The sequence below is a fragment of the Neolamprologus brichardi genome, chromosome 23, assembly GCF_056152115.1.
Source record: "Neolamprologus brichardi isolate AB-2024 chromosome 23, ASM5615211v1, whole genome shotgun sequence".
Lineage (NCBI taxonomy): Eukaryota > Metazoa > Chordata > Actinopteri > Cichliformes > Cichlidae > Neolamprologus > Neolamprologus brichardi.
Genome location: NC_142125.1, coordinates 9,360,001 through 9,375,988, shown reverse-complemented (window position 1 = coordinate 9,375,988; position 15,988 = coordinate 9,360,001). Strand labels below are relative to the sequence as shown.

At 38.0% G+C, this 15,988-nt stretch overlaps 1 protein-coding gene across 1 annotated transcript in view; it reads right to left on the bottom strand.

Moving 5' to 3' along the window:
- Nucleotides 1-11,375: 11,375 nt before the first annotated feature.
- Nucleotides 11,376-15,988, bottom strand: part of LOC102791515 (sodium-dependent phosphate transport protein 2B-like) — a 5,131-nt gene continuing 518 nt past the window's right edge. Inside the window, exons 2-13 of the mRNA XM_087835909.1 lie at nucleotides 15,914-15,965; nucleotides 15,691-15,825; nucleotides 15,469-15,597; nucleotides 15,189-15,332; nucleotides 14,820-14,931; nucleotides 14,535-14,730; nucleotides 14,349-14,444; nucleotides 14,009-14,120; nucleotides 13,378-13,545; nucleotides 13,011-13,127; nucleotides 12,803-12,927; nucleotides 11,376-12,181 (exon numbers count right to left, since the gene is read on the bottom strand). Of these exons, the coding sequence (XP_087692035.1) occupies nucleotides 11,633-12,181; nucleotides 12,803-12,927; nucleotides 13,011-13,127; nucleotides 13,378-13,545; nucleotides 14,009-14,120; nucleotides 14,349-14,444; nucleotides 14,535-14,730; nucleotides 14,820-14,931; nucleotides 15,189-15,332; nucleotides 15,469-15,597; nucleotides 15,691-15,825; nucleotides 15,914-15,959 (1,929 nt within the window). The 5' untranslated portion in view covers nucleotides 15,960-15,965 and the 3' untranslated portion in view covers nucleotides 11,376-11,632. The remainder of the gene's footprint in view (nucleotides 12,182-12,802; nucleotides 12,928-13,010; nucleotides 13,128-13,377; nucleotides 13,546-14,008; nucleotides 14,121-14,348; nucleotides 14,445-14,534; nucleotides 14,731-14,819; nucleotides 14,932-15,188; nucleotides 15,333-15,468; nucleotides 15,598-15,690; nucleotides 15,826-15,913; nucleotides 15,966-15,988) is intronic.

The following is a 15,988-nucleotide window of genomic DNA, read 5'->3' as shown; positions in this document are numbered from 1 at the left end:
AGCTTAGTCCATTTATTTTGCAACCATTTATCCGTTTATGTTCTGTCATCCTGAGTTATTTGCTCAGGTCGTGTTTCATTTACCGTCATGTTAAAATAGCAAAGCTGTGACACCATGAGTAAAATGGGTTTCTGGGTTCATGACTATCCACTTTTTTAACACAGAAGTGTGTTAGTTACACTAGACTCACTGTCAAAAGAATATGTAAATGTAAATATCATGTTGTCTTGGTGATACTTGTATATGGTAAGTAAAGTTGGACTTTTCATTAAAGCTTTTGTGATGCCAAATGAAATGAGAGAGATGAGAGAAAGCCTTTATTTGTCAGTTGCAGGTCTTTTGCCCACAACCGACATGACAGACCTTGCCGACCGTACATACAATACACAGACATCACATTGGGGAGACAGGTCGGGCTCATCCGTCAACAGTTCACAATAATTCCTACTCCTTTTCCTTTCCCTCTTTCTTTCTCCCTTTTCTTTCCCCCAGTCAAGTCTGCCCCGTATTCAGCAAGTGAAAATAAAATAAACAATAAAAGGTGAATCAAATGGACCATTACGGCAAAGCTGGGATGGTCAATTTGGTAAAGTAAATCCGTTGGGCATCTTTCTTCGCCTTTAGACAATAATTCTGATGGCAAAAGAGCCAAACGCGACAGGCAAAAAAAAAAAAAAAAAAATTCCTACTCCTTTTATAGTATTGGTCAGATTTGAGTGAAACGCCAATGATTTGTCCTCGCTATCTCCTGTGAGCCTCCTAAATGAGATGACTAGATGACTCCTAAATGAGTTTTAATTTTCATAAGTTTGTGCTACGCAGCTAGCCAATGACAACAAAACTTCTCACTTATATCTGGACTTCAAACATTGCAATAACTTGTGAACTGTGATGGATCATGAGCTGCTACGTCACTGACGTCAAAATAGGCGCATTACTCGTGTCTGCCTTAGGGAGTGGGATTACACTGCTACACCACCTTTGTACAAGTAAAAAATGACTGAGAAACATTGGTTTTTGTTAATATAAGAGTGCTTGTTCACTTGTTTCCTCAGATCAGTTAATTTCATAAGACAGAGCCATTAAAATATATTCAGATGAACAAAACAACTTTTTTTATTGTGCTGTTAAGCAAAATAAGGTATTCATTCATTTCTACCAGTTGTCAGTTACCAGAATATAAAAATATGAATAAGGCCACAGTTAAACTTATTGTTTCTGTCAAAGCTTAGTCCATTTATTTTGTAACAATTTATCCCACTAGTGCGGCAACATCAGAAGTGGATACCTCCAACCAAAGCTGAAGATTCCTTCTTTGTGTATGAACACACGGATCCAGATTATTGTTAGAGATATTTCCCTGAGAACATCAAACCGAGGCCTCTCACTTTATCTGATCTCAACTGAATATGCAACATATAAAATGCAGTATATATGTTGCTCTGTAAAACAGCGGTAATCAAGCTGAACCAAGGTCAAGCACCTCTGGCAGGATTTTCACGTAAATCGGTTCATAACTTTGTGAGAAATCTGAATCTTGTGATAAATAGTGAAAGCGACTGCTCCATAGTGCCATGCAACAGTATAGTTTTTCTGTTTATGTCTTTTGTATTTCTGTTACAGTTTGCACTTATTTGAATATTGAATGAACAAATTTCCCACGTGTGGGACTAAAGGTTATCTTATCTTATCTTAATATACAATAATACAAAAAACATCCAGTCCGCGAGTGTGCTCGGCAAAAGTTCCAGGTTTGCAGTGGGAACTTATAAGCGCTAGCTAAATTACCGTTTATGTTCTGTCATCCTGAGTTATTTGCTCAGCTCGTGTTTCATTTACCGTCATGTTAAAATAGCAAAGTTGTGACACCATGAGTAAAATGGGTTTCTGGGTTCATGACTATCCACTTTTTTAACACAGAAGTGTGTTAGTTACACTAGACTCACTGTCAAAAGAATATGTAAATGTAAATATCATGTTGTCTTGGTGATACTTGTATATGGTAAGTAAAGTTGGACTTTTCATTAAAGCTTTTGTGATGCCAAATGAGATGACAGAGAAGAGAGATAGCCTTTATTTGTCAGTTGCAGGTCTTTTGCCCACAACCGACATGACAGACCTTGCCGACCGTACATACAATACACAAACATCACATTGGGGAGACAGGTCAGGCTCATTCGTCAACAGTTCACAATAATTCCTAGTCCTTTTCCTTTCCCTCTTTCTTTCTCCCTATTCTTTCCCCCAGTCAAGTCTGTCCCGTATTTAGCAAGTGAAAATAAAATAAACAATAAAAGGTGAATCAAATGGACCATTACGGCAAAGCTGGGATGGTCAATTTGGTAAAGTAAATCCGTTGGGCATCTTTCTTCGCCTTTAGACAATAATTCTGATGGCAAAAGAGCCAAACGGGACAGGCAAAAAAAAAAAAAAATCCTACTCCTTTTATAGTATTGGTCAGATTTGAGTGAAACGCCAATGATTTGTCCTCGCTATCTCCTGTGAGCCTCCTAAATGAGATGACTAGATGACTCCTAAATGAGTTTTAATTTTCATAAGTTTGTGCTACGCAGCTAGCCAATGACAACAAAACTTCTCACTTATATCTGGACTTCAAACATTGCAATAACTTGTGAACTGTGATGGATCATGAGCTGCTACGTCACTGACGTCAAAATAGGCGCATTACTCGTGTCTGCCTTAGGGAGTGGGATTACACTGCTACACCACCTTTGTACAAGTAAAAAATGACTGAGAAACATTGGGTTTTGTTAATATAAGAGTGCTTGTTCACTTATTTCCTCAGATCAGTTAATTTCATAAGAGAGAGCCATTAAAATATATTCAGATGAACTGAGAATACTTAAGTTGATTTAATAGGCACTCTCCTATAATCGTCACACATGACTTCACTACTTGTGGGTTCACCTAGACAGAGATAGTCTATACTCGAATTACATGCCCCGCTGGACGTGCTCAGCTCCCAGGTCGCACTCTATAACCCATAACTCAGACTTCTTGTAAACTGGCAGGCAGCGGCGTTTTCTCAGCTCCCAGCACCAAACTGAATTAGCAAATGAACAACAGGTGTTCTAATTACATCACCTGGTATTATTTCCTGATTCACTCTTGCCCACCTCTTTACCTGGTGCTTAAGTTTGCCAACCTAAGAACTGCATTGTTTTGTTAATTTATCTAGATTTAAGGTGTGCCTGCTCAAAAGTTTACAGCCTGTCGCTGCCGTCTACGATATTTCAATAAAAGCAGGTTTAAGAGGCCAAGTACATATTTCAGGAATGTTTTAAAGCAACATTTGTTAGTCAGTGTAGTTACTGTAATGAATCTTTGCTGCACTTTCACCTATTACTGTTACTCATTGACCTCATCCTTATCACTTCATGGCCTAAATAAAAGGATTTACTGACCATACAAACATTTCATTAGTATCTTTACTAGACTCACAGCGTAATTTTGGCTCAGCATCCAGTAAATTACGTGCAGCTGTTTTCATGTCATTATTTTTAGATTTTTGTACGTCTGTGTGGTTTCATTTAAGATACAGTATATGAAGTAAATCTGTTGTCGCGGGTACGCGGGTATGATTCAACTGCGGTTTACATTTGATTAGGATTGTTGGAATTTTTTGGATTGGTTAATAGGCTGATTGCTGGTTTATGTGACCTTGAATTGTCACATTGTGTAATGCATATGTGACAAAAACACTTTACCAGCATTCCTGCACACTGACAGATTTTCTTTTGCAGCTTTCACGCTGCATTTCATTCCTGCATTTCCACTCGAATTGAACTCTCACTGAACTTCTTCATTATTTGGTTATTATGAAGGAATCTAAACTTTCACACTGCATTCTTGTTCCGATGGAAACTAATATTTGGATTGCGGAGTCGATATTTTAAAGTTCAAATTTACTCTGGTGTTTTGAATGGTTTTGTAGGGCATTCCACCACCTCTTCCTTTTCTCAAATATTTACAGGTCAATCTCTCTTAAGAACATTTCTGCGAAGAAACTCAACTCTACTAAAGCTTCTCTAGAAGATCTGCAAGAGACGTTTTGTCCAGCATTTAACAGAATTTTGACCCCTCATAGTAGCTGCAATGTAATCTCTGCTTTTGAAGACAGTGACTGGCACTAAATATCTCATAAAACAGCCATTCAAAATTTCTTTTTATATAAATCTTTATTTAATAAGAAAGTGAAACTCCTTAGATTGCTACAATTTTTTTTGCAAGAGTTTCACGAGCCCAGAGAGGCAGCATTAACATTGCATGTTTTCTCCGTCAGGGTCGGGGAGTGACTCATCTCTTTCAGAAATGCAAGTCTAATGTTGGGAGTGCATCATATGTACAACCCAGCTAACATCACGTGTTTGCTCAACAATAATCCGCAAACTGAGCTACTCACGGCCTTAAATGGCACCCATATTGAAAGCAAATGCCCCGGCTCCCTGACCACATGTTTTAATTAGCTTAAAAAAACCCTCCAGAGATACAAGAGTAAGATAAAGGAATTGCATGCTTATGATATACTCCCTGGCTCAGTTGTAATATGCCTAAAAATAGCATATATTTCCATGCAATCTTAGATGGACTTTGGCAGTGTTTGTGGCTAGCAACATGGTAAACAATAATCCGCTGAGGTGATAAAAGGGAATGAAAAAGAATTAAAAACCATCTGAGTTATCCCACAAAGTAAGGCTTTTTGTTTTGTTTTTTTGTTGGTTTTTTTGTCTGATTTCAGGATTTCAGCCGACATCACAGCTGGTGCAGACTTAGTTTGACCAAAGGTGTGTGTGAGTGTATTTTGGCTATTGATCACTAGTGGTTTATAGACAACCATGCATGCTTTATCGATTGCTTAGCTACTTTCACCATCACAAGATTAATTTTAAACCATTTTTACCCCCAAAATCTGCACGGAGCAACCAGACTGCATGCCATACCAGTCTCAATACTACTAATAGGTGTAAGTTAAATATTTTACCATGGCCAATGTAATATTAACCATTTATATGTCACAAAATAACACCAGTATTCATATTCTACAAAAACATCTTTGATAACATTTTATTTTGCGGTATATTGCATTTTTTTTTTCAGTGCAATTGCTGGCTGTCACAACTCGTACACAGAAGGAGAAAGCAACCGATGCAATTTTGTTCGCTGTTAGCGGGAAGCCAGTTGCAGATATTTAATGAGCATAAATCACTGGCTGAAATGTAAAAGCTGAAAAATGGAACACAAATGTTTGAGGGAGGTTTACTTTATTAAGCAATGAAAAAGACTTGCCTGGAAAAGAGTTTGATCCCTGCTTGTCTAAATCTGAGAATGACAAAGATCCTCAGTGAAGCTTATCTTTTGTATAAAATTGAAAGCGTAACATGTCACAAAGATTCCATTTGCAACAATAATGTCGCTTTAGTCTCACTGCATGGTGGCAAAAAAGGATACAAACAGTTGGCTCATTATGGTGGCAGTAATCAGAATTTTAATTCACATAAAAAAACAACAACTTTATTAATCCTGCAGGGAAATTGCATCATGGGTAATTTTCATTACAGCTGTAGCCACAGGTTACAGCGATCTGTCTAAATCAGTGTAACCTTCCCTCTTGCAATGCAGACTCAGAATTTTCCATTTGGGCCTTAGCCTCGGCTGACTAGAGGGCAAGCCCTCAGCACTCCTTGGCTGCTGGATGCACAAATGATTTTTAATGTGCGCAAATGTAACAGTTGAGTGAAACCACAAAGGTACAATGTGAAAGAAGTCACCAATGTTATCAGGGTTTCTGCTGTCAGGGCTATCGGGTTGTTTTTTAAAAATTTTTTTTTTTAAAAAACACAACATTTTAAAAATGACACTGCTCTGACTAATTCAAGGTCATGGAAGCTGTTTGCCTAAAAATGTCATCAGTAAGTAAAAAGTACGGAATGTTTTTGGCACACAAAGTCCAGATTCACCGTTTATCATCCTCATCAGAGTGAATCTCAGAATCTGAGTTTTTATGGGCATGCACAAGGAGAAAACATGTCGCCGCCCACGTCAGTGAAAGTAAGCGGCATTTTGTCACAGTTACTCAGACAGTGGACAGTGATTTTGCTCACATTGAATAGAAGTTGTAAAGCCTTTACTGCCAGTGCGTGCAGAGTTACTAAGTATGAGTATGCTCAGGGAAGGCAGCTAGCCAGGGAAAGGTCAGACTTAGTGGGAGGCTGTTTGTTGGAACGAGTATGTACCAGTCTGGTGCGTACTGGCAACTTTTGTGCTAATAGTGTTGTTTTCTGAATCAGCGTTCATAGAAAATAAGTGTGTGTGTGTGTGTGTGTGTGTGTGTGTTTTAAATGAAATGATACATTTATGACAAACATATTTTTTAAAAAACCCAAACAAAACAGAACTATATCAGTAAAAGTGCTTTTGTATCAGGTCAAAAGAGTTTTTCTTCTGGCTTCCCATGTTTAATTTCTCACCCTGTCATGTGTAAGTATATGCCAGGCTCCTAATGAGGTGATTAGGTGTTATTAGTGCAGCAGAGCACACTTTTTACCCTGTTTAGCCCAGAGGAGGAACAACCTTTAAACAGAACAGAGTTATTTAGTTTTACCATTAGATCATTTTATTGGATTTAAGAATTTTACTTTCTTGTCTGTTTAATGTGCTTCTTTCAATTTAGATTTTATTTTTGAAAAATGTTTAGCTTTAAATAAAGTTTTTATTTTTTTTGTTTTTAAAACAATTATAATATAGGGATATTTCTTGATATATATATTTTGTTTCTAACTTCAATCTTCATTTAATTTTGTTTTGTTAATTATAATACCCTTACTGAACTTATCATTGTAATAGGTTGTTATTGTTTGATGATTTTATTATTGTAGGAACTGGCTTAATTGAATGTTAATAGCTTTTCTAAAATATTAATTTACATATAGCTATAATTGTATGTGCCATTACTTTGGATAGAGAGCAACATATAATATAATATAATGATGATGTTATATAAAGAGTTTAGATAGTGAGTTGATAGAGCAGCCAGGCCTGCAAAAATTAGCCATTGTGGGTATAGACAAGCTAATATACTGGGAATTTAATTGTTTTTAATTAATACAATTTTCAAAGCCTTCTGTTTTACCACAAGTGAATTAAGTGATTTTGATCAGTTTGATAAACATAAGCTAAACTGCACTGAACTGAAGGATTGTTCATCCTCACACAATCTCCTGAATATGAAAATAATGTGTATATATATATATATATATATATATATATATATATATATATATATATATATTCAAACTTTCATATAAATTGGCTTTATACAACTTTATATTGGCATTTTGACATTCACCAGCAGAAAAAAAGGGTAAACTAACTCAGTCAGTGACCAAGCATGAATAACACCATTTATCTTGTGTCAGTTCAGCATCATTTTAAAATATCGTATTGTGTTGCAGTTTCAGACAACAACCATGTGCCCATGCAGACTTTACAAAAGCTGCAAAAAAACCCTCGACACTGAAAAATTGATCATATCCAGCCACAGCCGCTGTGTGCTCAGTTGTTACTTAGCTGCTGTGGACCTTTACCCGTCAGCACGCCGTAATTACATACTAGCCTGCGTATGCTGTAAAACCATCAGAACTGCAGTTAATAAGTAGATTAACCGGCCTTTCAACAGACTGGTGATGATGTGACTGCTAATGCTGTTAGTAAAAAGATGCACAGTTCACACCGTCAGACACTTTCACCTGTGCATTCGCACAAAAAACAAAGGGGAAATGCTTCACACATATATGCAAATGCTGACTGTAAGATGCGTGATTTGAAAACATTGATTTGGACTTGGACAAATGCACAGCACACAGCACTTACACTACGTTCTGTTCAGTAAAACAGGAAACATAAGTTAAGGACTGTTGATTGTTTTCTCTTATGAACAAAAAACACTGCAGTACTTCTGCTTGCTGTCTATTTTTAAGTCCTTCTTTGGATGACGGTGGTGAGCTTTTTCCTCTCAGCTGAAGTTGTGGTAATTGTAGCATTTCGATATGCCATTTTAAATTAGGCTACAGAGTACGTGCTTTATTGTTACTACGTATGCACTGACTACAGCTGTTAATTAGTGGCAGAGTGTATCCCAGAGTGTGCAGCAGTAATTTACTAAAAAAAACAAAACCCTGTCAAGTGTAGTCATAGTTTTATAAAAGAGAGAAAGAGCAGCCTGTAATTGCAAATGTGCACAACAACACAGAGTTTTTAGAAATGTGAAGATGAGACTATAAGGCAGGTTGATGTAAAAAACAAACAAACAAACAAAGAAAAAACTGTCAAAGTCATTTCCTGCTTCATTTTGTAATTTTTAATAAAAAAGTTTTACTCTTGCATTTTCTTCTTTAGATTTTTACTTGTGTTGCTGCTGAGTGGTCCCCGTGTCAGTTTTTATGTTGTTCTAACTTTACTATGCATGTTCTCACTAGTGGTGAGAAAGCTAACACAGCGTGGAAGGCTCTAATAGCTTCTTCACAGCTTAAGGGTTAGCACCTTTGAGGTATTTTTACTAGTTTATTCGTCTTAATTTTTTTACTCAACTGCTCACTGTGGTCAAGTGAGATGTCTTCTTTCACTCAGTTTATGTTTTGTGTAACACTGGAGTTCATCTTTGTCTGTTGTCAGCTTTATTCAGTGAGAGCAATGAAAGGAGAAAATGCCATGACAACAAATAGCAGCAGCATGCAGCAATGACTCAAACAGAGCTGACGTGAGAGTAGTGGAAATACATTTGCTGCATAGAAAAACAAATAACAAATTCAGTAAAATTGCATTTTTTATGTACTTATTTCATTGTTTATTTTAATTAATTTTTTTGCAAAGTCACCCTTAACGTTGCCACAGAAGAATGATTCCCAGTATCGTCTTCTGAGTGAGCTTATTAACTTAACACAGGAATAGGATCAATACTTGGCAGAGGTTAACACTCAAAACCAAGACATCTGGATCTGAGTCGTAGAAGATAAGGCCGAACTAAAAGTAAACTAAAAGTACATTTCTAGTTTTACATTCATATTATGGTTGCAAATGAAAATTGATTCATGTCCGCTACTCAGTTTTATTACTCATCAAAACAGGATGTCTCATCATTGGTCACTCATTGTCCAGTTTTGTTGTCAAGGTAAATATCATTTGTTTAGGAATTAAAAACCCAAGTGATGTCAAGTTATTAGAAATATGCTTTTTATACGAGTCAATTTATATAGAAAGTCTGGGTAGTCCTAGAAACACATTTTATTGTCCTCAGCTGATCCCTTGAGTTGCCAAGTGCTAAATGAGTTTATAGCATAATGATGACCTTGAATGTTAATAAGTCACTTTACTGCTCGTTAGGAATGCAGTCCTAGAGAGATATCTCTCAAACTACTGAATATTTACCTTTGTTAACTTTCCAGGTCGTAAAAGTGTTATTTTCTTAACTCAGTCTTCAGAGCGGTTCTTAAGATTGTTCAAATTCACCACAACCAAATCATAAACATACTTCTTTGTAAGTTTAATGAACATTTGAATATGTTCAGTGCATGCTAATCAAAGATATGCATTCTGATGTCATATTGGAGAAAGTCATGTGGTGCTCTTTGTAAACATTCCTGAGCTGCACTGAGATTGCTGACTGTTTTTGTGTGTAAACGTTTGTGGAGCGACTTGATTTGGATCCTAATAATAATAACTACTGTAAAACTGAATATATCTCACAGCCCATAAACCTTTATAATCTCAATGGCTTTTGTAAGTACCATCTGTTCCACAGAACACTTCAGTATTCATATTTACACTCTCATGCAGTGCTATTTATTTTATCATTGTTTTTAAGGGTCAGTTTAAAGTGCTCTCCAGCTTTTATTTTTGAACTGGGCAGCTATACCTAAAACATGTGTAACAGCAATAAACGGGGCAAAAATCCAGAGAACTAAAGATTAAAATGTGTTACACTTGACCTGATCTCCAGAATCTAACACTGATAACAGAAAAGCTGCCAGCAATAAAACTTGGCACACACACACGTTTTATCTGACTGCGCTCATTACTCGGCTCCTGGTATGTCTGTTTCTCAAAGAGCAGCGAGGCACTTGTTGACACAAATAGATGAAATATCTGGACTTAATTACATGTTTATGTCACCAGCGCGCTCACTAAATCATCCTAATGTTTAACTGTAACGTGACAAAAACACCAGACGCTCATTAAAGCTGACAAATGGATGACGTGTACCGAGCTAAATGTCAGAAATTATAAATGCTCACAACTATTGAAAGTTTTAAAAGTTGAAAATACAGAGGCTGATATATCTGACATGATATCTCATGTGTACTAGTAATGATTTAGTAATATATAAAACCATAAAATGCAGGATTAAAGTCTCCTTTTGACCTGAATGCTCTGTACTTTAAGTCCTCTGGTGCTCCTGGATGTCATAAATAAGAGGACAGGCAATAATCAGGTGTGGGCGGTTGTGAGGGAGGAGCAGGTACTTTGATTGGGTTCATAAGGTCAGTGGACTACAGCACAGGCAGAGCCACTATTGGCTGTCCTAAGGCCTTAATTAATCCAATCTTCATCTAAATCTTAGATAAACTGATACTTTATTAACGCTACTTTAGAACTCATGACTCCAGCTTACAGGACATTTTCTTCAGATGCAGTCAACACATTTTTTTTTTGACATTTGAAACAAATCAAGATGTACTGTGACAGAAGCTAAACTTTGCTTGTTTTGAGAGAAGTTCCTCTTTCACACACTTGTTGTTCTAAGGATCATCAGATATAAAACCCAGCTACAGGACGACTTTTTCTTTTTGCAACCTTACAATGAATCCTGTGATCTCTCATGAAACATGACTGTCCTGCAAATAGATAAAAATGTCCAATCCCTAACTATAAATAACTTGGTATGTTATCAACATAAGTGATGAAAGTAGATCAAAAGTGACAATTATGCACTTGAAAATGTGTGTTTTCTTATATTTAGTACCCTTGAATGTACATGTTGCACAAGAGTGAGCTGAATATCAGATGAGCTGATACATATATCAGTGACTATGAGACTGTGTGATGTCAGTGCGATAACAAGATGAACATAATGACAACAGTGCACTTTAAAAATAGCAATTTTTTATTTACAAATATTTCAGAGTCTTAAATACTGAGGGATAACATGAAATTTGCTAATAACGATACATTTGAAATGCTACAATAAACATCTGTATTTGAAATGTTGAAAAAAAAAACTTAAGGCTCTTTCAACGTGTCTTATGAAATAAAAAAATAACTCATAACATTCACAACCATCCATAATTAAGATATTACCAGCAGTAAATCTTATGATGTTTTACTAAAAAACATCATAAAACTAAACATCACGTGGCCAACAACAGTCAATTCATAATATGTGCAACACTTCTGTTCATATTCTCCACCAGTGTTCACTACAATGCTCAGTGTATCACCCATTAAGAGGGAATCAATAATATATCACAACCTGAGAAGTGATGAACAATTACAAGTGTATCATAAATACATTATTGCATTTAGTTTTGCATATAGATACAAATTAAACTTAAATACACTAAAATCGTGTTCCTTTAGTGGCCTCCTTTGTGTCCTCATCTTTAGACATGGCTGGGTTATCGTACATCTCCAGACTTGGCTTCCTGCTCGTCTCAATCGCTTCCTCCTCCTCCTTTTTCTTGCAGCACTTGCAGCATTTGCACCAGCAGCAGCAGTGTTTGCAACAAAAGCTTGAAGCTGAGGTAATGATGCTATCCCACGGGGCCATGGAATGCAGGGGCCGGGGTAAAAAGTCCCAGGTACGGAGGAACTTGGGCAAGAAGCGTCGGCAGCGAGATTGCATCACATTGATAATGATCACAAAGATAATTAAAGCAATGAAAGGCACACCGATGCCAACCAGTACTTTCCAGCCAGCCATTGACAGACCAAAGACAGTCAGGGGGAAAACCAAGAAGACCAAAATCAGGTAGATGATAGCAAACCAGCGATATTTGGCAGTTTTGTTCCCTAGCCCTCTTGCCAACCTGATGGGCAACCGCATGAAAGGGATCGGGTACCACAGTACAATGCCAAAGATGTTGAAGAAGAAATGGCAAAGTGCAATCTAGAAAAAAGCATAGAAAGATTGGATTTAAACAAGACAACCACTGTGTGATTTCAAATAAAAAATAAAGGATGGATATAATAAATGGATTTTCCTTTAAAAATATTTTGTTTTGTTTTTGATAAATATATGCTTAAAGGGATTGAAGTTATTGTAATGCATCACTTGGAAAGCTGGAATATCTGTGCAAATGTTCATGGCAATGCATCAAAATAATTTTGTCTCGCTGAAAACCAAAAATGTTGTCGTGTAAGTGGTGCTGACAGAGTAGTGCCAAACACTGCATTTTCTATAACGGTGGATAATTCCCCCTTCATAATAAGCACTAGGCTATTTCTGTATTTTTTCACATCTCACACATTTAACTTTTTTAAGGCTTAAAGCCTGTCTAATAACACAGACTGCTGTGAAGGTCTGACAGTTTCTTTAGACCTGGTGAGTGATTCTTGGTGAATTGGGCAAACTGGGTTTGCTAGCTAAACTCCACAAACCACTGAGTGACATCACTGTGGCAACATCCTTCTTTTATAAACAGTCTATAGTCTGAACCAACTGACCAATGAGCATCACCTAGCATAGCTGTAAGCAGGCATATGAGAACAGTTTTTAATTGTTTCTTACCTGCAGAGAGTTTTCTAGTGTTTCTCCAGGGCTAGCCATAGCAGCAAGTATAGATGTTGTTGTTGTACCAATATTTGACCCCAGCGTCAGAGGATATGCTCGCTCAAGGCTAATAACACCGATACCTGACAAAAAAGATAAACAAAATACAAGATCTGGTGGCAATTAAAAAAGACAAACAAAAAAAACTGGTGTAATAACGGCTTACCAACAAGAGGAGTTATAGCTGAGGTGAAGACAGAGCTACTCTGAACCAGGAAGGTCATCCCGGCTCCCACCAAAATTGCAACATAGCCCATGAGAAAGGTGAAGGGGAAGGGTAGGTCTGTCATCAAAAAGAAACACATGATGTGAACATTATATCTACATGACCAGAGAAAACAAGCATTTCATTCTCAATAGTAAATGTGCCTGAGCTTTTTCCATCACACAACAGGACCTGAACCTGAACGTGAGCCAGAAGCAACAGGAAGGCTGTGCCTGTGTCGCTCATCAAGCATCACCACAGAAGCAGATGTGCTGACTATCAAACAGGCTGAACATCACATGCAAAAAGCTCGTTGCTGGTTTTGTACCTGTGTTGAGCACCTTCTTGATCAGCACAGCCACCTGGCCCTTCAACATGGAGTTGAGCAGCTTGACGATGAGGATGAGACAGGTGCAGAGGACGAACAAAGACCCAGCCAGCAGAATGAGGCCCACGGCCAACTCTGACAAGGTCGTATTGGCAAAGATGTGATTACCTGCAAAGGATGGTGAAAGAGACAGACATTTAGCGTAAACTCTGGTAAACCGAGCTCTTGTAAACACTAAGACTTGAGAAAAATTGTAATTGTGAAACAAGCTACACAAGTTTATGATTTTATGTAAATGTAAACAAAAACCTCTTCAAGCACCAAACCATTTCATTTAACTGGAAACAGCATGCTTTGAAGAAGTGATCCATTTTATGGTCATGTGACACTTCAGCCAAACAACATGAATGGACCTATTGAGGAGGTAGACGGGTTAAGGGAGAGTATTTGCTGAGTCACTGTAACGTCTCAAAGGTGGTCATTGTCTCAGCTTCGGAGAATCTGGTCTAAAGAGGTCGATGTGGCCGAATGGCTCTCTCATATTTCACCGAGCTTTAGCAGATCAGGTAATCCTAATTGCTTTGTAAATTTTCTTTTCCCCCCTTCAGAAATGGCATGGACGTATGCTCACATCTCTTTATGTAATTGGTAAAAGTCTCATTCATCTGGGTCCAAGTCTGGTTTCCTTCCTCCCAGCAGATGCCACCTGGTGGGCAGGTGTTCACTGTCACATTCCAGAAAGTCTGAAAGAGAAAGCAGAAAGTATAAGAACAAAAGCAAGCCTCGACGCAGTGGCTACTGTAGCTGTAATCTTTCAGTGACTGCAAGCAGCATTCAACCTCTTTAGAAAGTATGAGCTAACACAAGGCAACATTAGTCATCAAGAGAAAAACCTGATCTAACCACAGCTTTATGTGTGTTTTTACAGTTGTAAATACTAGTTTTGTAACTAGGTCTTGCTGATTTCTTACCGTGTTGGTCTCTGTTTTGCACCATTTTTTAATCAGACTCTTGTTCATGCCAACCGGGTCATCAATGGCAATTGCAGAGATAACAGATTTGTCGAGCTAAGAGAAGAAACAGTTTTTTTTTTATCATTTTTAAAAATGGCAATCATACTTGATCTTGATAACATGGCCTTAACATCTTATAGTTACCTGGATGATGGATTTTGTCAGAGGGTCTGTGATGACCTTGAGCAGTTCGGGGGCGTCTTCTCCGGACTCGAGATGAAAAGAATCGATGATGAGTTTGGTGACTTTGTACAGAACGCCTGTGGCAGCTTCCAGCGGCAGAAGAATCAGGACAGAAAGCCAGTTGAAGAAGTCGTGGACTGTAGCACCAGCAAATGCCCTGAAAAACAAGAACACTCGGTCTAACATCTGCTAGAAACAGTTTGTGGAGTTAGTGTAATATCTTTATGTTTGCATGCTGTCGTTTACCTGCGGAACTCATTCCGATCTCCTGCCTGCATCATAGCCACGATAGTGTTGGTGACAGATGTTCCGATGTTGGCTCCCATGATGATTGGCACTGCCATTTTAACTTCCAGCACTGAAAAAGATAATCGACATTTCATTCACGTGTAATAAACTAACACTGCAGTCACTGTTATATAACAGTGACTGCAGTGTTAGTCACTATATACTGTTATATATAAATATCACACATTAAACATTTAGATTGTTTCTCAGAATAAGCATCTTTGAAACTGTCACCTAGAGGTTCTATTGTGAGTTTACGACACATTTGTTTGAGTATACCGGACTGTAAAATGTGTGCACATGCCTCTTCCATGTATTTCTACTTACGTCCAGAGGCGACCATGCTGACCACGATAGAGGAGGAAGTGCTGGAGCTCTGCACCAACACTGTGACTAAAACCCCGATCACCAGCCCCGCCACAGGGTTAGCTAGCACCTCACTGTTTTTGAAGATGTCACCAGCGGCTCGGCCTGTACACACACGCACACACTGAGATAAAAATACAGCTCTCCATGCACATTACATAACCTGGAAGTGGTTCGCTTTTGTTTGCTTATTTATTTATTTATTTGTTTGTTTGTTTGTTTGTTTGTTTGTTTGTTTTACCTCCCACTAGCTGGAAAGCAGAGCTGAGAACATCAAGTGAGCAAATAAACATGTAGAGAAGTCCAAGCAGCAGAACCAGCTTCACAATACCGGTTAACACTCTTAAAATCTTCCCCTTTGTGTCTAGATCTGTTAGCAAAAAAGACACAAAGCACTGAATCAGTCTGGCATTGTGAAGAGATCCACGCTGTATAGAGCAGTCGCAAAAGCGTGCTGCCTTACCTGACCACTTGACCCCAGTGTCTTTCAGCTCTGGGAGATCCCAGGGATCCTCCGCAGCCTCCTCATTCTCCTTCACCAGGACCAGAGTGGAGTAAGCCGGTGGGAGACGCTCATCTTTAGACAGAGACTTCTCATCTAAGGGAGGGGTTGCGGGGGAAATTGTGAGAAACTAAAGTTGCAATAACAGTTTGGGGTCCAAAGTATCCACAAGAAAAGGACATACCGATAGAGGAGGAGTTATCTCCCTCTACTTCTGGTCTAGGAGCCATGACTATCTGAGAAACAGAAAGAAGTCAAG